This window comes from Chrysemys picta, chromosome 11 (genome assembly GCF_011386835.1).
Source record: "Chrysemys picta bellii isolate R12L10 chromosome 11, ASM1138683v2, whole genome shotgun sequence".
Classification (NCBI taxonomy): domain Eukaryota; kingdom Metazoa; phylum Chordata; order Testudines; family Emydidae; genus Chrysemys; species Chrysemys picta.
Window position 1 is genome coordinate 17187242 of NC_088801.1, and position 27386 is coordinate 17214627.

General features: G+C 45.1%; 1 protein-coding gene across 7 annotated transcripts in view; it reads right to left on the reverse strand.

Moving 5' to 3' along the window:
• The window catches only part of NCKAP5 (NCK associated protein 5), a 605695-nt gene that overhangs the window by 177159 nt on the left and 401150 nt on the right, over nt 1-27386 (reverse strand). For 6 of the 7 annotated variants that reach the window (XM_042855509.2, XM_065560497.1, XM_065560500.1 and 3 more), the window contains one exon: nt 5733-5882. In XM_042855509.2, the coding sequence (XP_042711443.2) occupies nt 5733-5882 (150 nt within the window). Of the gene's footprint in view, nt 1-5732; nt 5883-27386 lie in introns of those variants that run through there. The other variant, XM_008178696.3, reaches the window with a different exon arrangement.

Genomic DNA, 27386 nt, shown 5'->3' on the forward strand with positions numbered 1-27386 from the left:
CTGGAGCTGTTCAGCAGTGAGGTGGCTTCCCCTGTCCTTGTCATGTGCCTTATCGGGGGGTTTTGCTCCACTCGACCTGGAATGCAGCCTCCCGCCCACAAAAAGGCCTGAGATTTTTGTTTGTTTGTTTTAGCTTCAACCTCCTACCTGTGGAGACTTTATGGGTAAAATTCTGTAAATTAGGCTTGTTACAAATAAATAAAACTTTAACTTTTTGAATCTTAACATCTACTGCCATTAAATAATTATTGCCTGCCCCCTTCATGCAACTGAGAAAATTAAAATAATTAAAAATAAAAATGTGCTTAAAATTCATATTATCCATCACAATTAGAAAATAATAAACATCAAATTCCGCCATGCATAAGAGTATTTATTAGTCAGTAGGCTGGAAAAAGAATTGCTATGACTGATAAAAGATGTAAAAAGATCATCATTAAAAGGGCAAATGAGGGAATACTAAACTTTGTCAAAGGGATCATAACACCTCATCTGGGGAAAAAAAAATTTGAGTAGGCTGACAGTAAAAACACTTTACTAAATTGCTGTGTATTGTTCACTGAGAAACCATCTATGCTAAGATGCAGTGTGGTGGTTTATTCGGCAAAGTACTCAACAGTTAATGAGAAAAATAGTGCTAAAAACAACTGCACTCTTAAAGTCATTTTCTCCCTTTTAGCAACATATTACTTGAGAATAAAATGTATAACTGTTTTTACTCTAAAATGGATACTCTGCAACATTCAGTTCAGCATCAGTTTGTACTAGCTTCATCATATTTGCCATTTTGGCAGCAGACCATTCGTGCAGAAACCCATTACTTGCCTCCCAGCTATTGTGGTGATGTTCAGTATTCCAAATACTATTAGCATACAAAGAATTCTCTTCCTGTTATGTAATTAGAACATAAGATTATTTTTTCCTATATGGGTAGCATAAAAATAAAGGCTGAATAACCCATTGGTGTGCTTCTTTGGGGCTAGGGTGTTGATAGATGGTAACTCCTCTGCTTTAGTATGTTGTTCCTCAAAGATGTTAGTATATAGCAAAACCTTTTTTTTGCTACTAGTTCAAATTCTTCCCTAGATTAATTATAAATATATTACCGTCTTTAGTGCAGGGAGAGCACACTCCAGCAATAGGATGATGAGGAAGGGCTGGGAAGAGAAAGGAAGGACTCTGTGTACCCTGGGAATCTCTTAGGTGTTGAAATTGTATATTTGGCTAAATAGGTGAAAACTTTCTTGATGCAAATGATCTCTTCTTAAAATATGTGCTGAATTCATAAGTCAGTGTCAAATATTCGTTACAAGAACATGTGGGGGTGGGGGAGAGACAGTGATGAGGAGTATAAATCCCACATTAGAACGGAAAGCGTTCAGGAGCAGTTCTGGGCCCCTGTAACTCTGCACCCCCTCCTTTCCCCAAACCCGCAGAGCATGCTTCAGCTGGAGGAAGGACTTTAAAGGGAGCCAGACAACTCAGATGGGGGAACAGGTCAGATCTACCCTGAGTTCTCCAGACCAAAGCTGCCACAAAAGCCTCTGCTGGGGAGGAAGGGACTACCAGATGACTCTAGCCAGGCTGAAGGTTCAGTTACCCTTTCCCCCACTCCCCTTTGCTATATTAAGTTGGACTTTGAGACTGTGGAAGGGGGTGGATAGTAGGAAGCGGTCCAAGGAGGAAGTCTTGAGGCACACCCTGGTGCCTGACTTCGTTTGCCTCGCATAGGGCCCAGAATAAGAGCTCAGTGTAGTGGAAGGGTCCAGGCTCCTTTCTCAAATGCCCTCGTCATACAGGGATATAACCGTCACTTCCACCCCTCCCAGAAGTAAGGAGAAGATAGAGATGCTGAAAGCCTCATGGGAAGGACCAGCCATCTGCAGGGGCCAGGAGATAAACTGAGGATCCTCTCTTGTCAGAAGGATGTGGGACCCTCTACAATTTGTTGAATGCTGCTGCCCCGAAAGGGGGGATGAGTTAAATTGGTGACCCTGCTGGAGGACTGAGTAGATACACAACCAAAAGGAAGGAGGAGGAGTTGCTGACAGGAAGCACCAGAGACTGGGAGGGGGAAATTGAGGTCCCAATGACTTAACTACTAAGTGATGGTAAGAGCAGGTAAGCCCAGCTCCCGGCACTACATACATACATATATATACACAGACACAAATAGCATATTTCTGAAAATATTGATATATTGAAAATATTTTTAAATCACACACATATGCTATATTTCTGCCAACTTTTTAAATAAAATTTCCACTTTGGGCCAACAATTTTGAATGGGATTTTTAGGAGGTGGTGTTATTATTAGGGTGATTTCCAAAGGAAGTAAGGGCTTGTCTACATTACCCGTTGGATCAACGGGCAGCGATCGATCCAGTGGGGGTCGATTTATCGCATCAGACGCGATAAATCAATCGCCGAGCACTCTCCCGTCAACTCTGGTACTCCACCGGAGCAAGAGGCGCAGGCAGAGTTGAAGGGGGAGTGAAGACATCACGGCGAGTAGATTTAAGTACGTCAACTTCAGCTACGTTATTCATGAAGCTGAAGTTGCGTAACAGTGTAGACCAGAGCTAATAGAGCTAGGAAGATACACAAGGCTTGAAAAGACATTACAAGTCTGTGATACAAAATTATTTATAATCAGATGCTTTATTTTAGCTTTTATTAGTTTGATGAGACTAGGCGCATCTTGCAAATTCCCATCTCAAACTGTGTCCAAAATTATCTACTCTTATTTTACTGCCTGGTGTACATATACTTATAATCTCTATCTATTGTATTAAGCCATAATGCTATTTTAAAGTACCAATTGTATTTGAGATGAGTGTTGAGGTCCTTTATGTTCCTTATATTTGGGAATGCATCCCTATTCAGGAGAGTCCTTGAGCAAACCCAATGTTGCTTAACCACTTAAGCAAGTGCTTTCCTGAATTGACGCCTTAGTCCTAATTTTCCACTATAAGTAACAAGCAGTTTTGTTTAGAACAATGTATCCTGCTCACAAAGGAAGCAGGAGATGTTACTTCCACACAACCCAACTTATACACTTTATTAACAGAAATGTTATACATGTGATTCATTTAACCAAAGTAAGTATTAAGACTTAGAAAGAGAAATATCAGAGAAAAAAATTAAGTGTTTTGGATAGTTGGTGAATGGAAATACTCTCTAGCATATAAGCAGTGTGCTTATTACTCATGGCAGTGTTTACATATACGGGTTTACCGTGGTTTTTAAATCACTGACTGAATGTGACATGTGTCCATTGCATGATAAGCTATGTCTTCTTCTGATATTAATGTATGCTAATGCCAGCAATCCACTGCTTGTAGAGAGAAATATATAATGAAAATATTTTCTTGTAACATTTCCCCCCCCCCACAAAAAATACTACTGGTAAAATTATGCACTGGGCCAACAAATAATTTTTAAAAAGGAATCAGCTCCTCCAAATGGTCTTCCATTGATCAAAGGCTGGTCAAAAAATTTCCAACAAAACTGTCTCAGTGAAAAATTGAGTTTCCAATGAAATAATATTTTTCATTAAAAGAGTCTGCTTTCCGCAGAAAATTTTGCATTTTCATCTTATACACTTTGGCCAAAATTGCAAACTTTTCAGCCAAAAACATTTGGGTTTTGGCTGAAAATTTTCCGGTTCCAGTTTTTCCAAATCTATCCACAGGGGAAAAAAATTCCGATCAGATCTGCATCAGTCACCATACGGTGGGCCGAATCCTGCTGTTAGTTACCTCCATGCAAATATTAGTGATAGCACAATGTGGTCCTGAGAAAGGTAATATTCATGAGTTTTGTTTATAGGCATAATCTTAATGCATAACACTGCACAGATGATGGACTAACTTTACTATGTGCTTTATTAGACTTGTTAATTTTATGAATCATGTCTGATAATTGTAATAATTTGAATACTCAAGATGAAGGAACCTGCTAATTACTTTACTGTGAATGTAATGTCAAATACCCATTTTCTGTTTTTTTTTTAATACATTAATGAAATACTAAGATTAATTACTCTCAGAATACTAAAGGATGAGAACTGCTAATTGCAAATAACCGAGAAAATGTATCTCTTGATTAATAAACCAAAGAGCTTTCAGCCTTTGACATAAAAATTTATACCCTCCAAGAAAAAACAAGGGCAAGGATATATAACATTAAACCAACACACAATTAACAACACTTTGTTTTAATTATCTTTGGGCACAATTAATGTTGGCCCTGCAGTTCATTTTTCTTCTTTGACTGCTCATTAGACTATTTATGTAGATTAATTCTTGAAGTATTGGCATTTGCTAATACATGGTTTTTTACAAGCTACTGCACAAAGCTGACATCAGTGAGGAAACCTATTAACTGACCTCCCAGAGACAGATCCTGTCTGTCCTTAATGTTATGTTTTTTTTCCTTCTAGGCAGTTTGCCATAATTGATAAAAGGTTATGACTTTATTGAATGATTTCTTATCAGCTGAAAGGACATAAAGGACTGCACAGTCATGCAGATTGACTGAAAACAAGGCCAAGGGAACTCAAATTATGCATATTTGGAAAAAGAAATTTACAAGGAACCTCAAGTCACTCAACATCAATGATACAATTAAGACTAAATAAGTGCTTTTGTTTATTTCAAGTTCTATAGACCTAGGTAAAATGCATACATATTATGAAGCAATTGTTCTATGTAGGATTAGTGAGAATTAACATTTAATATGTTCATTTCAGTGATATTTGTGTGGGTCTTTAAAGGGAAAATATATTTACAGACATAATTATAAAGACCTTGTATAATTTTAGGTGAGGCCTGTGCTTTGTACTTAGATCTGAACACACCTACCACTTTTTGTTTTATTTTTGTTTTACAAAATCTTCCAGGACACTAATATTGAACTTGATTTTTAATTGAATTGGAGTATAAATCAAGTGAGAATGTTATGTGGATTATGAAGCAGAAGGAGAATTTTCCTGTTTGCTTAAACCAGAAATCTATAGCCCCAGTGACTGATTCTTTAGTCCTTGTTTTTCTCAATCTCAGGCAAAACTCCTGCTGAGATCACTAGAAAGCATTTGTATACTGTACTGCTGAACCACTGTATAAGAACCTGAACAGACTACAATGAATTGAGCACTGAATAAGAACTTCAGAATTTGATTCTATGTTGGTCCAGACCTTGGTTCCGAACCTTGAGGTTATTACATCATGCTTAAGTACATGCACATTGAACTCAGTGCACTTACTCAGGTACATTCTCCTTGGGGGGGTTGGTAAGGACTGTGAGGTTTTCAACAATAAGTACTCCAAATATTGCAACTTCAGCAGCAAACACCAGAGTGAAGGAATGCCATTTTTATGATGGTTATTAAATTATGTATGCGACACACGATTAAAAAAATTAACACTTGAAACAAAGTCAGAATGACACAAGTTTTCTTATTGGATAGTGTCAACGGGTTTGATTGAGCCTATAGCTTGAACTGAATTAAAATTATTTATGAAGTACTTTTTAAGGATATATGATCCTTGACATTAGAGACAGTAGTTCCAAGATGGAACTTTTTGCTCATCCTTGATAAATGAATCATGATAAAAAAATACTGTTACATGAGTCTAAGTGAACTGAGAAAGACTGGATTTATACCACATTGATTCAGTACCACTATAAGAAGTGGTATATTTTATGTGTAAAGTTATTTTATTTCTTACCTCCAGAGCTTTCAATCGTTCTAATAGCAATTTTGTCTTTTCTTTCTCTTCTTCAGTACTGCTACTTTCACTTCTTGAATCTTCATCTACTGCAATATGAATGTGTTCCATAGTTTCTTTGCATTTTCTGTCCTCTTCTGACAGTTTTTCCTAAAAAGATTAAGAATTTTTTTCATTACACACAAGAGTAGATGAAATTAATTATGTAAGAGTAAATGCCTAGGAATCTCCTTTGAGAGACAATGTGGGTGAAGTAGTATCTTTTATTGGACCAACTTCTGTTGGTGAAAGAGACAGGCTTGCGACCTACAGAGAGCTCGTCTTCAGGTCTTCTCAAAAGCTACCTTTTCACAGAAGACCTGAAGAAGAGCTCTATGTAGCTCAAAAGCTTGTATCTTTCACCAAAAGAAGTTGGTCCAATAAAAGATATTAGCTCACCCACCTTGTCACTCTAATATTCTGGGACCAACACAGCTACAACAGCATTGCAAACAACATAGGAATTTCCTTTGCACATGCAAAAAAAGAACTTGTACCTTGTTTGTGATCACAGTACTCATGAAGATTCTGCTGAACGCATTATGGCCTCAGTCCTGCAAAAGGGTGTGCCTGGGTGAACCTTTATACCCTACCTGAATTCCCAGTGAATTTAATGGGACTCTGTGCAGGTGTAAGAGTCTGTCTTTTTGCAGATTAGAGACCTAGATTATCATTAACAAAAAACAACTTTTGCATTTTCTTTAAAAGTTGTTGCAACAAGAACTTTATACAATTGCTCCAATACAAGTGCTCTGCCACTGACATACAAAGACAGTTTACCTAGGGACAACCAACTTAATATATGGTATCCTTCTTCATCTAGCGCTTATTCATGAACTATCATTTAGTGGGCTCAGAATCTATTACTTGACTACCACTTGGATATTGATTTCAGCACAGGATATAAACTAATGTATAACTCGAGATAACCAAAGTAACAGGAAGTTTTCAAGTGTGTCTTTTGAAAATAAATGAGACTTAGGCTCCGAAGTAACATAGGCACTTTTAAAAAGTTTGCTCATAATCCAGAAATTTTGCATTCAATTAACTTTACTTGATATGTGTGTTTTGGGGTTATAGTTTGCGATAGGCGGACTCATTTTTGCTTAATTTCAAGCCCCGCTGAACAGCATCATCATTATTTAGGGCTAGATTGCCGATTACTTCTAGCCTAGAGAAAGGGTTTGCATGTAGCTGAGCAGCTCTAGGAGCAACGTAGGGAAGGAACTGTGCTTCAGTTCCTCTCCTGCTCTTCCACTCGGTTCCCGGGGAGAAGGAATTGGATATCGATCTTTACCACTAGCAGATTCCATGACCCTATCAACTTAATCTGCCCAACTGCATGGTGGAGGAAGGCAGATGTAAGAGAATACTAGGAATGTGGCCCTGCTTCTCCAAATATATGTAGCAGAAATGTGGACAAGCCATGGAGGAGTATGCAGGGATGGGGGGGGGACTTTTCTCCCCATCGGGCCCCTCTGCAGCCATGTAGGCAAGACCACAATTGGCACTAATTGCTTGTTGAGAGTAAATAGTGTACTCTATGATGTAAAGAAGAAACAGAGGACAAGGACTATCACCTCAAGAAATTTAAAATCTAAGGCCCCCTAAGACTTCTCCACATGTATAACTTTACACACAAATTGAGATTACTGGGATTGTTCACATGTGTTAAATGTATATGTAACACCAACAGACCCTGGTCGTTGGCGGGTGGGATCAAACCTGGGACCTCTGGATCTTAATGCATGAGCCTCTACTGCATGATCTAAAAGCCATATATATGACTATTAGCTAAGGCTGTAGCGCAGACTCATTAATCTCTCTTTCTAAGTGGTCTCAGTGCCCACCATGCCCAGGAGGTATGTGGGTTACATATGCATATGCAGAAGCATTTTGAGGATTAGCACCTAACCAGATGAATAAAATGAGGCACACATACATTTTTACTAAAAAAAGAACAGGAGTACTTGTGCACCTTAGAGACTAACAAATTTATTAGAGCATAAGCTTTCGTGGACTACAGCCCACTTCTATATGCATCCGAAGAAGTGGGCCGTAGTCCACGAAAGCTCATGCTCTAATAAATTTGTTAGTCTCTAACGTGCCACAAGTACTCCTGTTCTTTTTGCGGATACAGACTAACACGGCTGCTACTCTGAAACCATACATTTTACTGAGAGTGGAAGTATCAGTGGGTGACTCAGAAATGTTATTGTGTTTAAATGTTGTTTTTGTTAAATGATTAAGGTTGATGAGTTTCACAAGAGACCTGTAGAAAACACGAGTTTGAATGTTGAACTGTACTAACTCAGTAAGTTATGGATCTCATTCTACAATTAGAGACAAGAGGATGGCAAAAATGAACTGAGAGAAACAAATCCAAAGGAAAATTATACTGAATGTGAGATATTGTGCAAAAGGAGCAAAGGAATAAGGAAAAACAGACACACACACAATGTTACTATTCATAAGACATTTATGGTGGACTCCACAAATCAATGTAGCCTCCTTCTACTTCTACTGAAATCAGTCACTGAAATCAATGGAAGTTAAGGTCCTAACTTCTATCTAGACACCTAAGTTGCTTTGTAGATTCCACCCTGAACACAGACAATAAAATATACATTGTCCCTACCCTGAAGAGCTTACGATTTAATTGTGTATATGAAGCGAAGAGTGGAAGTAACAATGATGGGGATAGGAATGGGAAATGGGAAGAAAAGAAGGACAACTATGAAAAGGTAACATGGGGATGGGTGACCTTACAAAAATCTAGATAGATATATTAAATCACTTGGATATGTAATGTGCACTTCAGGATTGTTCTGATATACATCTGCATATATGTGCACACTGTGGCAAGGCACCTTTTCGGTCTCACCAGCCTCAGCTGTTTTTAGCCTTGGCGAGACGGGCTTGGGGTAAAACAGTCCCTCTTGGCTGCACAGGGGCAGTCCACTCCTTCTCTCAGTCAGTCTTTTAGGCTTGTTTTCCTCCCTTATGGAAGGGAATGCAGCCTCTACTCCTGGTGAGGCTTGCCATCTTGCTGCTCCTCGCCTACTGGCAGCTTGACTCCCCCCCCCCCCCCTCAACAGGGGAAGGTTTAAAAAGGTCTCAGGCAGCCCTTAGTTGGAATCAGCTGATCCTAATTGTCCTCAGGTAACTCTCTCTCAGCTGATCCTGATTGGGAGGAGGGCCTTTTACCCTTCTGGGACTGTTTTCAACACCCCCCCCCCCGCAGCTGTCTGTCCTGAGTTTATCACAACACTTAAGGTATACAACATCACCGGCTCATTCACCTGCACGTCCACCAATGTTATATATGCCATCATATGCCAGCAATGCCCCTCTGCTATGTACATTGGCCAAACTGGACAGTCACTACGCAAGAGGATAAATGGACACAAGTCAGATATCAGGAATGGCAATACACAAAAACCTGTAGGAGAACACTTCAATCTCCCTGGCCACACAATAGCAGATGTAAAGGTAGCCATCTTACAGCAAAAAAACTTCAGGACCAGACTCCAAAGAGAAACTGCTGAGCTCCAGTTCATTTGCAAATTTGACACCATCAGATCAGGATTAAACAAAGACTGTGAATGGCTATCCAACTACAGAAACAGTTTCTCCTCCCTTGGTGTTCACACCTCAACTGCTAGCAGAGCACCTCACCCTCCCTGATTGAACTAACCTCGTTATCTCCATATTGATTTATACCTGCCTCTGGAAATGTCCATTGCGTCTGATGAAGTGGGCATTCACCCACGAAAGCTTATGCTCCAATACTTCTGTTAGTCTTAAAGGTGCCACAGGACCCCCTGTTGCTTTTTACAGATTCAGACTAACATGGCTACCCCTCTGATACCTGACTTACAGGTATTGTGTATCAGCCTATACTTTGAGAGGTGCTTTCTTATTTCTAATATATAGCACATGCTCTGTAATGATTTAATGGCTTGAACAATACATTCAAACCATTTTCCCTTTTCAAGTTGTCCTGAATCAGGAAATCCATGTAAAACTTTATCAACCAATTCAGAGAACAGTTTGTTATAATGACTCATCTTTGATGCAATGCCAGCATGAATGACTCTTTTAAAGACAAAAATACAACACAAATGAATGAAGTCTAGTAATGGAAGGACATCTTAACACCCATACAAGGGCATCCTAACTGCCAACTTCATAAGCTTGTTAAAGGAGAGTGTGTAGGAAAGCATGACCCCAGACACTTCACCACAGAGGTGGGAACAATGTGATTCCTATCAAAGTAAATTGCAGAAATCAATGACTTTATCTAATACAATGCTTAGAACAAAGAAATTACTTCTCGCTCTTCTTTGAATTACAAAATTTGATGTCCTTGGGAGACAAGGTTGCATTACCGAAAATTCACACTGTCAACTAAAATAGAAATACATATTTGAGCATTGTTTGCTCAAAAATGATACTTCAAACAAAGATGCTTAATAATGTTACCCTATAACAATATATACATGCTAAACAGAATATAGTCAAAGATCAAATCCCATTATAAAGAAACTGGGTCTCCTGCTCCCACTGAAGTCAATGGGAATTTAGCCATTGAGTTCAATGAGAGGATTGGCCCACTGGATCAGATTTTCAAGCGGGTGTAAATCTATGTAGCTCCATTGAAGTCAATGAGGCTATACAGATTTAAAATAGTTAATGATCTGGCCTATTATCTCTACATATACAAAATGTTCTATAAAAGACATAAGTAGTACACTGATGATGCATCTTTTGGTCTAATACCTCAATTCCTATTGCCAATAGAGCCAACAGTTGCAGATAGACCCAGCGCAGCCTCAAAATGGTAAGAGTTCTCAAATTAATGTGAAGATATAAATCACTGAAGACACTGATCTATGAAACTTCACAATGCAACAACCTCAATGAGATTTGTCAGAAAGCTGAATTTCAAAAAGATGAACTAAGAGGGAGCAATTCAATTTCCCCTCTCCACCAATACATTGAGATGAAAACAACAAACTGACATTGGATGAAATCTTGCTGAAATTCCATTATTTTCATTATGGTGAAAAGCCACTGTCCTCTCTAGCATCCCCACCCCCCAGTTCTATGAGAATATTCTCATTAACAAGGAGGCATTCACAATCATAATTATAAATAAAACAACAGTACAGTAACAATATCTATCGAGGGAAACATGAGGGACATTTTCAAAAGGCCACACTTCCTTTTTGGTATGGCACTGGAAAAGAAATCTGACCACATCTAGGAATTATACAATTTCATGAAAAACATTTGGAAAAAAATCAAGTTACTATTAAAATATTTCATTTAATTACAAAGACATTTCAAAACATTAAACAAAAAGAGTGAATGGTTAGAAGACACACAGTAGCAAATTCAGTTAAGAACAGCCTCAAGAGGCTCTGAAGTATCCACAGGTGACAGTAGTTTTCAGCTCCTATGAAGCCTGAGAAGAAATATGCTCAGGTTGAAAAAGAATGCCTGGCAAGGAAACAAATGCTTGATTTTTCTGCTGTTATTTATATTACAATAATGCCTAATAGAACTGGGGCTCCACTGTACCAGGTGGTGTACAAACATATAGGGTGACCAGATGTCTCAATTTTATAGGGACAGCCCCGATATTTGGAGCTTTGTCTTATATAGGTGCCTATTACTCCCCACCTTGTCCCGATTTTTCATATTTGCTATCTGGTCACCCTACAAATATGCCATGAAATGGTCCCTACTCCATGGAGCTTAAAATCCAATTTGGGATCTTATGACCTAATTTGGCAGTTTACAACCTAAGAGTCACTTGCATTGACTGGGAATCTTTTTGTCTGTTAACAGAACACAATCCATTAGTGTCATTGATCAGCTGTCAGGCATTAATAAATAGAGCACTTGCCTGTCTTAACATTAAGCCGCCTGAAACATATGAAGAACCATTAACATCAGAGTACATTCCAGAATAAGAGGTGTTAGCAGTAACCTACATGCTATCAGAGTGTCTTGTGACAGAGACCTGTCTGAAACAAAAAGGTGACTTAAAGGGGGTCAAGGCTGTTTGTGTAACTGGAGTGGCTGATTTCTTTATTAGCAGTTGATGATGATGTGACCCACTTTTGGCCCCGACTGCACTAAAAAAGTACCTGTTTTATAGCTACCCCAGTACTAGCAATGCTGTAAGTGCTAGGACAGACAGCCTCGGGTGTTTTAAACACTCAATCATGTAAATCTGCTTAAGTGGCAAAAATGCCAGAGCCCTGTCTATACTTGCTGCACCATTGTTGGCTGCTGCAGGTACTACAGATACTAATTTTGCTAGCATACATGCTGAGGAAAACCAGCTTACTAGATAGATGTCTCACCTCCTCCCAACAGGCAAAATTAAGAAACACATAACAAAGAAAAAACAATACTCCATTCCTGGTACTTATTGTTCTGGCTACTACTAAGGAATCATTAGAAAAATTACACTCTCACTCACAGAAGTTGGAGCTTACTTCCATGTTTATCACAGCCAGATTGTGCTTAAAATGCACTTATGTGGAAAACCAGAGCAGTTCCATTTTCAGACATAGTGAGGCTCCTGCAGATGCAGACCATGTCCTTATATCAGCTTCAGATGTTGGACTATGAAATGTCAGCTTCTACTTTTTTGGTTATAGTTTCTTTAATTTTTAAGTCACTGGACTTTGTTAAAAATAGATTGATCACTGATGTAAACTCATACTAAGCAGAGATCTGATGTGGGAATACTGCTTTAGAAATGCATCTAACCCAGGAATGAAACAGACAAAAAGCACATGGCATGGGATAACTTTAATGTTATTTGTGAGGCAGAAAAGTACCTCTGCTATATTATAATCATTCATACACATAGCTCCAATTAAAAAACAAACAAACGAACAAACCTCCATCCCATATTTATCAATGCATAGTTAGCAAAAGTGTATATATTGTAAAGTAACATTAATACTAGCTCCTAGTGGGTATCTGCCCCCAATTAGTTAAACTGCAAACTTCTTCTCTGGAAGCTATCAAAATGCATGGAGATGCCTCTGAGGCTTCCATAGGTTCAACTCTCCTTGAGCCTTCTCTGCTATTCTAAATGCATAAACTTGACCTCAGTACTCTCTACATTTCAATTTACAAAACAATATACATGATAACTGATGGAATAATAAATTCTGAAAGTTGTTTCTTGCAATGTCGCTATACAGTCTTGATACATTCCTATACAAAGTACATTAAATGCTATTTTGTCTGCAGACCTCCAAGTGTTCAGCACTATCCCTCATCATGAGTGCGTGACATGGAAGAAGAATGTTCAGGCTGCAGATATGGATAGTGAATGTACATGGAGTTTCTTCACAGGAAGTCTTCATGCTGCCATAAGACAGACAATCCAGGGCTGTGCACAACTCACTCAAGTAATTTGACTAGACAAGTTGAAAAAAGGCAGCAAATGCTCCCAATGATATTTGCTTAGAAATTACAACAAGCTTGAGGATTCAACAATCTCATCTCATTCTCAGTGGCATCCAATTTTTCCCCAGGACCTTATTGTCCTAATCATAAGATGAGATTATTTCATCCTAGCTTGCTACAACACTTTCTAGCTCAGTCACTCTTAAATCTGCCTTTTGAATTTTAATAGCAACCTCATGTATTTTTTGTTATCTATTACACCCAACAGGACCTGAAGTGAATCAAGGCATTTATATACTAAGTCCAACCCTCATGACAGTGAGGGTCTGGTGAATTAAAGCAGTACCTCCATTGAGATGGCTTTTTAGAGGGGCAGATGATGAGGTCCTAGTGACATTAACTTTTCTGCTCTCTAAGTGGAATTTTTTTAGACTCTCTTTATTTGTTAATGGGAATCCTTTCAGGCTATTAAGGTCTGTGATCCAGGTCTGGACAGCTTACTGTACTAAGCAAAAGTAACTAAGCAATCAATTTAGAATGCAAAATAAGTATAACAAGAGAAAACGAGAGGTCCAGTATAAATTAGCTATCAGCTTTGAAACCAACACATGCCTCCTATAGGTTTCAGAGTGGTAGCCATGTTAGTCTCTATCAGCAAAAACAACGAGAAGTCCTTGTGGCACCTTAGAGACTAACAAATTTATTTGGGCATAAGCTTTCGTGGGCTAAAACCCACATCATCAGATACATGGAGCGGAAAATACAATAGGCAGGTATAAATACACAACACATGAAAAGATGGGAGTTGCTTTACCAAGTGCAGAACTTACTCCAGTTTTGCAGTTTCTCATTGGAGTCTGTTTTTGAAGTTTTTTTTTTTTTTGAAGAATTGACACTGTTAACTCCGTTATTGAGTGTCCAGGGAGACTGAAGTGTTCACCTACTGGTTTTTGAATGTTATAATTCTTGATGTCTGATTTTTGTCAGTTTAGTCTCTTGTGTAGAGACTGTCTGGTTTGGCCAATGTACATGGCAGAGGGGCATTGCTGGCACATGATGGCATATATCACATTGGTAGATGTGCAGGTGAACGAGCCCCTGATGGTGTGGCTGATGTGGTTAGGTCCTATGATGGTGTCCCTTGAATAGATATGCGGACAGAGTTGGCAACGGGGTTTGTTGCAGGGATTGGTTCCTGGGTTAGTGTTTTTGTTCTGTGGTGTGTAGTTGCTGGTGAGTATTTGCTTCAGATTGGGGGGCTGTCTAAGCAAGGACCGGCCTGCTCCCAAGGTCTGTGAGAGTGAGGGATCGTCCTTCAGGATAGGTTGTAGATCCTTGATCTTTGATGATGCTCTGGAGAGGTTTTAGTTGGGGGCTGTAGGTGACGGCTAGTGGCGTTCTGTTACTTTCTTTGTTGGGCCTGTCCTGTGGTAGGTGACTTCTGGGTACCCTTATGGCTCTGTCAATCTGTTTCTTCACTTCACCAGGTGGGTATTGTAGTTTGACAGATTGACAGATATAATTAATTTGCAAACTGGACACCATCAAATTAGGCCTGAATAAAGACTGGGGGTGAATGGGTCACTAAAAAACTAATTTCCCTCTGCTAATACTCACACCTTCTTATCAACTGTTTGAAATGGGCCACCTTGATTGCATTGGCCTCATTAGCACTACAAAAGTGATTTTCCCCTTCGTATTCACCCCTTCTTGTCAACTGTTGAGAATAGGCCACTTCCACCTTAATTGAATTGGCTCGTTAGCACTGACCCCTCCACTTGGTAAGGCAACTCCCATCTTTTCATGTGCTGTGTATTTATACCTGCCTACTGTATTTTCCACTCCATGCATCTGATGAAGTGGGTTTTAGCCCATGAAATCTTATGCCCAAATAAATTTGTTAGTCTCTAAGGTGCCACAAGGACTCCTATAGTTTTTTCTTGATTTGAAATACATTTATTCACTTGTTTTATTTTCTGGTGGCAGTGGGGTGTAGTAGAATAAATCATTGCTTTAGACAGCACATTAACAAATGCAATAATAATGTTTTCTTGTATAGCTAACATCTTTTGTTCAGTACGAGCTGACCGAATTTGAACGAAAAAAAAAAGGATTCACATAAATCAGAAGCAGAAACATCCCAAATTGTTCATAGTTTAACATTACTGCTGTCAGGCAAAACATATAAAATTCCTCTTTTTCATCTCTGGATTTGACTTACAAAGTGAACAGAGTGAGCAGTAAAATCCCCTAGATTAAATGTGTATGATGGATAAGAGAACAAAGTGTTTTCTTTATGTCTCTAATATGAACCCACGACCACTCGCATATCAATCTAAATCTACTACACATTATTCTTCACTCAAAATACTCCTAAATGTTGCAGGCTATCATCCTTATTGAACAGTTCTGCAGAGTTACATTAATAAATTTTCTGATGATGCTTTTATTGCCTGTTCCATCTATCAGCAAACATTTATTTCTTTTGAAAAAGTTCAGATTTAGAAGGCACGTAAAGTAAAGGGAAACTGCATAGTGAAATGAAAAAATGGAGAAAAACTTAAGACTAATCCTAATTAAATGGCTAAAGCAGAGCAAATAGCTTATTAGATGGATAATGGAATATAGAGTCTTTTGCCACTAGGTCAGCAGTTGAAATGTAATCTGTAATGACCAACAAGTAGAATAGCTGTCCGGTGACCCATAAGAAATGAGTTGCCGTTGGTCTCATCCAGTCCATAGTAAACAGATATCTACATTGCAAACACCTCCATTGTATCTAGGACTTTTGTTGTCTGCATTGATATCAAGGACTGCATAGACAAGGGAATGGAATGACACTTTCAGCTTTGGTGACCCTTTCAATTCAGGACTGAGACAAGCTGGCAGAGCACTAAGGGAGTGTCATGTGGCACTGTAGGGGGCCAGGGTGGCTGCCCTCTGAACCTGAGGGTAAAGGGCCTTTCCCTCAGCCTGAGTGGGCGGGGCCAGCCCAAGCTTGCTCCACCCCCCGGAAGGGGAGGGGTGGAACAGGAAGTATAAAGGGCGGGGCCCTTAGCTCAGTTGGGGCAGCACCAGGGAGGGAGGCAGACACAGACTGTGGGCTGCTCCCTTCAGAGCCTGCCGCCACACCAGGGGAGGCCCTGGACCCATGGAAACCTCACCTGGAGGACGGACTGGGGCTGCCAGGACTGCCCGCTGCAGAGTACCCAGAGGAACTGGAGGAGTCGGAGGGGGAGCGGGAGCTGCCAGCAGCCGAGTACCCAGAGGAGCTGGAGGAGCCTGAGCCTGAGGGGGGGCCGGAGCTGCCAGCAGCGGACTACCCCGACGCACTCACGGGACCAGAGGGATTCGGGCGAGCAATCGGGTAGGAAGTAGCCCAGGGACAGAGCTGCACAGTGGTGAGTCTACGTAGCGGGACGACCCCGCTGACCCAGTGGTGGGACCCTCGTTCTGCCACTGTCAGGGCCCTGGGCTGGAGCGCAGTGGTGTAGGGTGGGCCTGCGCTCCCCTACCCGGCAGAGCCACGCCGGGACCTTTGCCGGCGCTCCCCTGCCTGAGGGGCGCGCTACTGACCTTTGCCGGCGCTCTCCTGCCTGAGGGGCGCGCTACAGACCTTTGCCGGCGCTCCCCTGCCTGAGGGGCGCGCTACAGACCTTTGCCGGCGCTCCCCTGCCTGAGGGGCGCGCTACAGACCTTTGCCGGCGCTCCCCTGCCTGAGGGGCGCGCTACTGACCTTTGCCGGCGCTCCCCTGCCTGAGGGGCGCGCTACAGACCTTTGCCGGCGCTCCCCTGCCTGAGGGGCGCGCTACAGACCTTTGCCGGCGCTCCCCTGCCTGAGGGGCGCGCTACAGACCTTTGCCGGCGCTCCCCTGCCTGAGGGGCGCGCTACTGACCTTTGCCGGCGCTCCCCTGCCTGAGGGGCGCGCTACTGACCTTTGCCGGCGCTCCCCTGCCTGAGGGGCGCGCTACTGACCTTTGCCGGCGCTCCCCTGCCTGAGGGGCGCGCTACAGACTCTGGCTGGCGGCCGCCCCGCCGCTAATTCCCCGCTGACGGAGGCGTGACCCAGGCCGGCCAGTGACCTCATAGCTCCCCACCGCCCCCTAGCGGGTAGGTGGGCCAACGCCGATCACAAGTGGTGGAGAATGCAGGTAGCGCCCCCTATCCCTGCCGGAAGGGATTAGAGCAAGGAGGCAGCGATAGCCCCTAAACAGAAGATGGAGATGGAAAGGCTCATCAAGGTACTGGCCGAGACTCAGCAGCAGCAGCAGCAACAACTCATACAGCAGCTGGGTACCCAACAGCAGCAGTTGCTCCAAACCTTGGGGGCCCAGCACCGCGAACAACAGACCCAATGTTTCCAGCAACTTGCCGCCCTATGGCCGAGCCCCGGTGGAGCCCAGCCGGGTGGGGTGACCACCCCCAACCCGCCTGCTCCACCAATCCGTCTGGCCAAGATGGGGCCTGAGGATGACCCAGAGGCTTACCTGGTGACCTTCGAGCGGGTTGCTGCAGTAGCTGGTTGGGCGCCGGACCAATGGGCCACCCTGCTTGCCCCCTATCTAACGGGGCCGGCCCAGAAGGCTTACCGGAGGCTACCAGATGATGAAGCCCGTGTTTACGCCAGAGTAAAAGCGGCTATCCTGGATGCCTTCGACGTCACCCCGGAAACTTTTCGGCGACGGTTTCGGGGAAAGCTTTACCCCCCGGGTGCCCGGCCCCGGGCTGTGGCACAGGAATTAAAGGATGCAGCGTGCCGATGGCTACAACCTGAGCATCGAACTGTGGCTGAGGTGACAGAACAGATCATCCTCGAGCAATTCGTGCACATCCTTCCCACTCCAGGGAGGGCATGGGTGTTGCGGCACCGACCTCAAACTCTAAGTGCAGCGGTCACACTGATGGAGAACTTTCTAGAGGCTGAGGCCCCGATAGCACCGACCACCCGACCCCCAAGCTCGGGACCCGGCGCTCAGAAGCCGGAAAGGGGGTCCACCCCCAAAGTCAATGTGCCCGCTCGAGCTAGACGACCAAACGGCAGCGGCACTACTTTTCCCCGACGGCCCGAGGCCCCACAACCCGCACCGTCCGGACGTCTGGCCCGTCCATCGGGCCCCGGCCAACCCTGCGGCCACCCGGGTGACCCTGCACGGCCGGGGCGCACAGAGGTAGGACCTTGCTTTCAGTGTGGTGAGTACGGCCACCTGCAACGAGACTGTACGGCGATGGAATGCGATTTTGGCCAGGTGTACACCGGGGAGCGCCGGGCCCGCCCACCATCCACGGCCAAACTGACGGCCCCCATGAGCATCGCCGGGACACCTGTTGTGGGTCTAGTTGATTCGGGCTGTGGACAGACTCTTGTCCGCCAGTCCCTCCTCCCGGACACCGAGCAGATCATCGGGGAGGTACGGATACAGTGCATACATGGAGATGTGAAACCGTACCCCACGGTGCAGGTCCCTCTCACGGTAGACGGGGCAACTCAGTTAATGAACGTGGCTGTGGCCCCATCCCTTGCCTACCCAATCATCCTGGGCCGGGACTGGCCAGAATTCGTCGAGGTGCTCCGGTCCCTATCTCCAGAAGAGGCTTTTGAGGGAGCCCCCTCTGCGACGGACCCAGGCCCCGGCCGGAGCCCCGACCCCGGCGTTGACCCATCCCTTTCACCCAGGCAGGATGACCAGGAAACAGGGGGCCCCCCGGTGGACATTAGGGACTTTAGCCGAGACCAAAGGGAGGACCCTACACTCCGGTTTGCCTATGAACAGCTGGCACGGGTAGAGGGGAAGGTCGTGGAGGCCCAGCGGGCGACCCAATGGCCTAGATTTGAACTTGATCGGGATCGTCTCTACCGCGTAGAGCGGGACCCGCAAACTCAAGAGGTCCGGACCCAACTCGTGGTTCCCCGCATTCATCGACGGGCGGTCCTAAAACTAGCCCATGACATCCCAGCCGTAGGCCATTTAGGACCGGAGAAAACCGCGGCTAGGGTCCTGGCTAAGTTCTTCTGGCCCGGCATCCACCGCGAGGTGAAGGATTATTGTGGGTCATGCCCGGACTGCCAACGCGCCGCCCCGGCCGGGGTCCGGAAGGCCCCCCTGGTTCCGTTGCCAACAGTGGGCGTTCCGTTTGAACGAGTAGCGATGGACCTGGTCGGACCCTTCCCGAAAAGTCAGGCAGGCTACCAGTATATCCTTGTCTTGATGGACTACGCCACCCGCTTCCCTGAGGCTATCCCCTTAAGGAGTATCACTGCCCGCACTATCGCGGCAGAGCTCGTGAAGATCTTCGCCAGGGTAGGCCTCCCTCGAGAGTTACTTACTGACCAAGGGACCAACTTCACCTCTAAGTTGTTCCGTCAAGTATGTGCCCTGCTGGGGATTAAGAAACTGCAGGCCTCAGTTTACCATCCCCAGACAGATGGGTTAGTCGAACGTTTTAACCGAACCCTGAAGGGAATGTTGCGACGTTTCCCCACCCAGGACCTCCGTCAGTGGGATCAACTACTTCCCCCTTTACTACTGGCGGTCCGGGAAGTTCCACAGGCTTCCACGAAGTTCTCTCCATTTGAGCTCCTCTATGGGCGACGGCCCCGCGGAGTGATGGACCTCCTGAGAGAAACCTGGGAACATACACCATCCTCAACGCAGGGCCTTTTACAATACGTCCTGCAGCTGCAGGAGCGGCTGGCCCGGGCAGGTGAACTCGCAAGGGAAAACTTAAAAACGGCCCAAAGGGGCCAGGAGCAGCAATATAATCGGGACACCCAGATCCGATTATTTGCCCCCGGGGACCGAGTTCTCCTCTTGCTCCCCTCGGAGGAATCAAAGCTGTTGGCCCGCTGGCAGGGTCCGTATGAAGTCCTTCGCCAAGTGGGGCCTGTCAATTACGAAATCCGGCAGCCTGATCACCGAAAGGGAAAGCAGATTTATCATGTAAATCTTTTAAAACCCTGGCGGGAACGGGAAGGACTACTAATTGCCCCATACCCACCTGAACCAGACCTTGGGCCACAACCCCCCGAAGACTCTGATAATGGGGAACCCCAGCTGGCCGAGACGCTCACTGCTGAGCAGCGGGAACAGGCCCTCTGCTTAGTGAAGGCATTCCCCAGGACCTTCACCACGAAGCCCGGACAGACTACGCTCGCATACCATGCAATCCAGACCGACCCCGGGGTGGTGGTCCGAGAGACGACCCGGCCATTGCCTAGGCGAATGCGAGAGGCTGTGGAGGAGGAAGTCCAGGCCATGTTGGAACTGGGGGTTATAGAGCATTCCCAGAGCGAATGGCGGAGCCCCGTCGTCCTCGTCCCGAAGCCAGATGGGAGCCGGCGGTTTTGTATTGACTTTCGGAGAGTCAACGCCATTTCAAAGTTTGATGCGTATCCAATGCCCCGCGTCGATGAGCTCCTTGACCGGCTGGGAGAAGCCTGCTATATCACCACCTTAGATCTCACCAAGGGGTACTGGCAGATCCCCTTGGAACCCCGATCCAAGGAGAAGACCGCGTTTGCCACCCCTTCAGGCCTGTACCAGTTTACTCGGATGCCTTTCGGCCTCCATGGGGCCCCAGCAACCTTCCAGCGCTTGATGGACCGGCTTTTGCAACCTCACACCAAGTACGCCGCCGCCTACCTGGATGATGTGGTCATCTATGGCAGTAACTGGGAGGAACATCTCAACCAAGTGGCAGCTGTCCTCAGGGACCTCCGCGCCGCCGGCCTCACAGCCAATCCCAAGAAATGCCGAATCGGGCGGGAAGAAACCACTTATCTGGGGTACACCCTGGGGCGGGGACAGGTACGCCCCCTCATCGGAAAGGTTCAAGCACTCCAGGAATATCAGGCGCCAACCACGAAGAGGCAGGTGCGTCAATTCTTGGGCCTAGCCGGCTATTACCGGCGGTTCGTACCCCACTTTGCGACCATTACGGCCCCTCTGACAGAACTCCTGACCAAAGATAGCCCCCGCAGAGTGTGCTGGTCTGAGGACTGCGAGAGGGCCTTTCAAACTGTCAAAGACCGCTTGTGTAGTGAGCCCGTACTTTTCAGCCCGGACTTCGATCGTGACTTCATTGTCCAGACCGATGCCTCCGGCGTGGGGCTTGGGGCTGTCCTCTCGCAGGAGGTGGACGGGGAGGAGCATCCTATTGTTTACGTCAGTCGGAAACTGTTTCCCCGGGAGCGGAACTACTCCGTCCTGGAGAAGGAGGCCCTAGCTGTTAAGTGGGCGGTTGATGCTCTCCGCTACTACCTCCTCGGGGCCCCCTTTACACTGGTCACAGATCATGCACCCCTGAAGTGGCTCAACCGGATGAAGGACGCGAATGCCCGCCTGCAGCGGTGGTATCTCACACTACAAACCTACGCCTTCACGATCCGCCATCGGGCGGGACGGGACAACGCCAATGCGGACTTTTTCTCCCGTCTGGGGGAGGCGGGGGACACCAGCTCCGCGGTTCGGGAGCTGGATTTGAGGGGTGGGGTATGTAGGGGGCCAGGGTGGCTGCCCTCTGAACCTGAGGGTAAAGGGCCTTTCCCTCAGCCTGAGTGGGCGGGGCCAGCCCAAGCTTGCTCCACCCCCCGGAAGGGGAGGGGTGGAACAGGAAGTATAAAGGGCGGGGCCCTTAGCTCAGTTGGGGCAGCACCAGGGAGGGAGGCAGACACAGACTGTGGGCTGCTCCCTTCAGAGCCTGCCGCCACACCAGGGGAGGCCCTGGACCCATGGAAACCTCACCTGGAGGACGGACTGGGGCTGCCAGGACTGCCCGCTGCAGAGTACCCAGAGGAACTGGAGGAGTCGGAGGGGGAGCGGGAGCTGCCAGCAGCCGAGTACCCAGAGGAGCTGGAGGAGCCTGAGCCTGAGGGGGGGCCGGAGCTGCCAGCAGCGGACTACCCCGACGCACTCACGGGACCAGAGGGATTCGGGCGAGCAATCGGGTAGGAAGTAGCCCAGGGACAGAGCTGCACAGTGGTGAGTCTACGTAGCGGGACGACCCCGCTGACCCAGTGGTGGGACCCTCGTTCTGCCACTGTCAGGGCCCTGGGCTGGAGCGCAGTGGTGTAGGGTGGGCCTGCGCTCCCCTACCCGGCAGAGCCACGCCGGGACCTTTGCCGGCGCTCCCCTGCCTGAGGGGCGCGCTACTGACCTTTGCCGGCGCTCTCCTGCCTGAGGGGCGCGCTACAGACCTTTGCCGGCGCTCCCCTGCCTGAGGGGCGCGCTACAGACCTTTGCCGGCGCTCCCCTGCCTGAGGGGCGCGCTACTGACCTTTGCCGGCGCTCCCCTGCCTGAGGGGCGCGCTACAGACCTTTGCCGGCGCTCCCCTGCCTGAGGGGCGCGCTACAGACCTTTGCCGGCGCTCCCCTGCCTGAGGGGCGCGCTACAGACCTTTGCCGGCGCTCCCCTGCCTGAGGGGCGCGCTACTGACCTTTGCCGGCGCTCCCCTGCCTGAGGGGCGCGCTACTGACCTTTGCCGGCGCTCCCCTGCCTGAGGGGCGCGCTACTGACCTTTGCCGGCGCTCCCCTGCCTGAGGGGCGCGCTACAGACTCTGGCTGGCGGCCGCCCCGCCGCTAATTCCCCGCTGACGGAGGCGTGACCCAGGCCGGCCAGTGACCTCATAGCTCCCCACCGCCCCCTAGCGGGTAGGTGGGCCAACGCCGATCACAGGCACCTGGTGTTACAGTGACGTGCGTAGTGTGTGATAAAATGGAAAATTTCAAATTCATTCTATGGCTATGGAATTTGCACAGTAAAATTATACTAAGGGACAAATTGCATTCTGTGGCTCCTACTGATGTTGCATGCATGTATATGTGCATAATATCCACTGCATTTTCTGATATACATTTGTAATCTGTTATAAAATGGTTCATTACAGTATTGCAAAACTAAAGCAATTTTCTTTTCTCACAAGGAAACCTATCTTAAAGCTAAAAAGGAACACAGCATTTAAAGTGGCTGTAGGAATTTGTGAGTATCAAAATATCTACAGTTAACTGAAGCAAGATGAGCCAAATTCTGCTCTGATTTAAATTTGGGGTAAATTTGAAGAAACTGCCATGAAGTCAATGCAATTACTCCAGATTTACTTTGGTAGAATTTGGCCCTATTTAAAACAAATAAAGATTGTATTCTCACTGCCCAGATAAAGGAGGTCAAAATGCTTATTTTGATCAATTAAAGAACTTTAAGGTAAAAAGTTTCCCTGCCATGAATCTCATTGTTTGTGTTCAGAAACACCAATGTGTTAAAGATCCTTACTCAAGCTTCACAGAGCTATGCTAGTCAATTTATTCTGCCTGTTCTTCCCTTTCTAGGGATTACCACAAAGAAGCTACAACGAACATAGCTCAAGAAAGGCACTAACTAGTATTTTGGAATGCCAGCATATTAGCTTTCATGGGAGACAATGTCAGTGCAGGTACAGAGACCAGAGCCAACTATGCCTCTTGTAGAATTTAGATACAAAGCAAGTATAGTACTGTAACTGAGGTTCTCTTTAGCAGGTGCCAGGAAATATTTAGTTGGCTGTAGAACCAACCAGAGATGCAAGCATGGAATGTATTTTTTGGATGGGATTCTCAACTGTCAACACCATTCCGTGGAGGGAATCTATCAGTGATATGGCTTCAAAGATTTGCTACACTAGCTAGATCTAAGCGTTCCATTTGTCTTAACCAAGAGATGCAGGAGCTAAAGGATGCTTTGTTGGCTTTGGTAGGCTACAGGGGTAGATGGCTATTAGGAGAAAGTGGTTGTGATCAAAATCTCTCATACATAGAAATCTAGCTAACACAATAAGTATTTGTTTATGAGTGATAAGAGGATAGAATTTTTTACATTTCCTGCATTTAGTTACTTACTTTTACTAACTACAAGTTATTTACTTTTCCTGCATATAGAAATGTTGTGTGTCATAATTTTGGTTAGAGATGGGCCTGAAACAAACTCTGGATCTCAGCTCTATAAAGGGCCTAACCTAAATTTGAACATTCTCAGATTTGGAAGTTCAGTATCCTGATTGGAACCTGTCCAATTAGAGTGATAAGTATGAGCTGAGAATTCAGATCCAAATCCTTGATTCTAATCTGGGATGTTGGTAATTGCCTTAGAAAGCGTGGTTATATTTTTATGGCTGTATTGTAGATATCTGACTCACAATATTGTCTCACTTGTTAATAAATCTTTGTTCTTCCCTTATCTCTTGGCTGCTGTTTTAATCTCAGAAGCAGTAACTAAGAAAGGGGGGAAATCTAAATCTAATTTGGCTTCTTCAGAAATATGGTTGAGAACTGTAGATGAAAGTCAGAATGATGACCATTGTTAGCCTTGAGACTGGTCTTTAAGAAATATGTGGATTAATTTTGTGGCAGTGGTTCTAGTTCATATTACAACCTTTAAAATAAAATCCTGCAAATTCCCTTGTCTTGAACAATAGATCTGTAATGCAAGTGGCAACAAACTATTTTCAGAACAGACAATATCAGTATAAGGATGTTCAGCCTGTAAAATGATAATATGCCAAATAAAAAAAATTGATGTATATATCGCTTCCTGCTATTTTGCTAAACAAGAAATGTATAGCACAGTTTTATAAACTTGTTAAAATATTATATAAATACTATAAATGCTTAGTGGAGCCAGGGTAGCTCCAAAAGTGGGCAGAGCTAGCCAGGGAAACCAGGGATCTCCTGTGGAGCTGCCAGCAGAATGCAAAGTTTTTCTCCCCATCCTCCTCAGGAAGGAGGTGGCACTTTGAATCTGCTCTGTGGCACAGCCGGCCAGGTTGGTGCAGCTCGTCACTGCATCAGGAGTAATTCTGGGACTTTATCTTTCTCTATCATCTGATATAGGCCCTATGGCATTCCTGACCCCAGTCCAAACATGTGAAGAGTCAGGATGAAATAAAAAGAAGTCTCTGACACCTCATGCTATCTTGACCTTATAAATGAAACCAGTTTAAATATGTGCATATTCCTTTAAAATATGAAAGTTATAATGCTGTACCATTGTCTCGGGTGTGTTTCCAAGAAGAAGTCAAAACCAGGTGCTTTCTTCATTGCCTTTAAAGCCCTCAGTATCTGCATTGCCCTACCAGCAATCCATTTCTAATCATAGCTTCCCTTTGAAACCAAAGCATTTCAGGAGTTCTGTTACTGAAACATAATAATTTGATGTCATGCCATAATTTTATATAGATATGACACTATACAAAAAAGGATGGAGACACGTTTATTTTTTGATCAATTGGATGACCTGACCCCTAGCTGGGGTGAATACCTTTGAATCAGAGGCAGCTCAGACCAAAGATACTGCATTAAAAAAAATCCTGTTTCATTCCGGGGCAGGTTTAGACTTTTAAATTTAAAAGCCTTTTTTCAACACTATAATCTATTTCAACAGCTGCTTTCACCCAAGTCAAAGACAACGACCCTCCACCTCTTCCTCTGCTTCTCCAGGGTCCAGGTCTTCTGCTAGGCAGTAGGTTTGACTCCAGTATCAAGAGCCCAGTAGAACCATCCTAGGATTATAAGCACTTCTATCCAGTTCCTTCCTACATTTCCCCCCATTGCCCATGCTTTTTAGGGAATCTTCTCATAAGATACTGTTGAAATAAGAGGTTCACTTCCTCTTATAACTCACAGCAGTAGAGGATGTCCCTTTAGAGTTCAGGGGAAGTGAGGCTTATTCCCATTATGTTCTCATCCCAAAGAAGAAAGGGTGTTGATGTCCCATTATGGATCTTTGATATCTCAAAAAATTCCTCTATCATTTCAAGTCCAGGCTGGTGACTCTGGCTTTCATAACTCCCTCATTTGTGCCTAAAGACTGGTTCACAGCTCTTGACCTGCATGATACGTAATTCCATGCATTTATTAATCCAACCCACAAGATTCCTAGTGGGAACAGCATTTGGTCTTCCCACAACAATGAAGGTATACACCAAGTGCTTGGTATTTGTGGCAGCTCATCTAATGACATAGAGAATCCAGGTCTACCCATAACTTGATTACTGGCTGATCCAGGGAGGATCACCCCAACAGGTGACCATCTCAATTCATATAATCTTAAAACTCTTTGTCACTCTGAGCCTCAAAATCAACAGAGAAAAATCCACACTGATTCTGTCTCAGAGCACTGAGTTCATAGGAACAGTGTGAGATTCCAGACGAGTGAATGTTTACCTTCCACAAGAAGGGTTACAAATTATATTGAACCTTCTCAACCAACTTCAAGCCCAACCAAGGAAATCAGTTAAAATACACCTCATAGACTCTTGAGACACATGGTCTCATGCACCTATGTGATGCACTTTGCCAGACTTCACCTACACCCACACCTACACCACAAGAGTGGTTGAAATCAGTGTATTTACCCACCAGACACCACATGGGCATAATCGTCACAGTCCCACAAGTAGTCTTCTCCTCATTAAACTGGTGGAAAGGCATTCTGCAGGTGTGCAATGGCGTATCCATCTCTGCACTTCTACCTACCAAGACACTAGTGACAGACACATCCTCTCAGGGATGGCAGGCTCATCTACATCACCGTCCATTTCAGGGGTTATGGTTCTCTCAGGAAGTCTGTCTCCACATAAATGTTCTAGAGCTCATAGCCATCCACCTGGCATGCAAGGAATTTCTACCACTATTCCAGGGATCCACAGTCAGACAACACCACAGCCAAGCATTATGTCAACAGACCAGGGCGAGCAAGATCATCTCTGCTCTGCCAGGAGGCCTTGTGGCTCCGAAATTGGTGCATTCTGAATTAAATCATGCCGTGTGTATCAGCTCAGTAGACAGTTCCCAGACAATCATGAGTGGGCTATCAAAGACTCAGTCCTACAGAATATCTTGTGCAAGTGGGGATTCCCAGATTCAACCTGTTTGACTAGAACAACAACTGCCAGACATTCTATTCCAGTGGGGCTCCAGCCCAAGCTTCCTGACAGATGCCTTCCTCTGCCTCAAACATGATGCATGCCTTTCCGCTGATCCCCATGATACCAAGGCTTCTGAGGAAACTAAGGCAAGATGCAGAACTGATTATTATGAATTCCACCTGGACTTCAACAACAATTTCCACCCCACCATCAACCTCAGCCTGGACCAGTCCACACAAGAGATCCACTTCCTGGACACTACAGTGCAAATAAGTAATG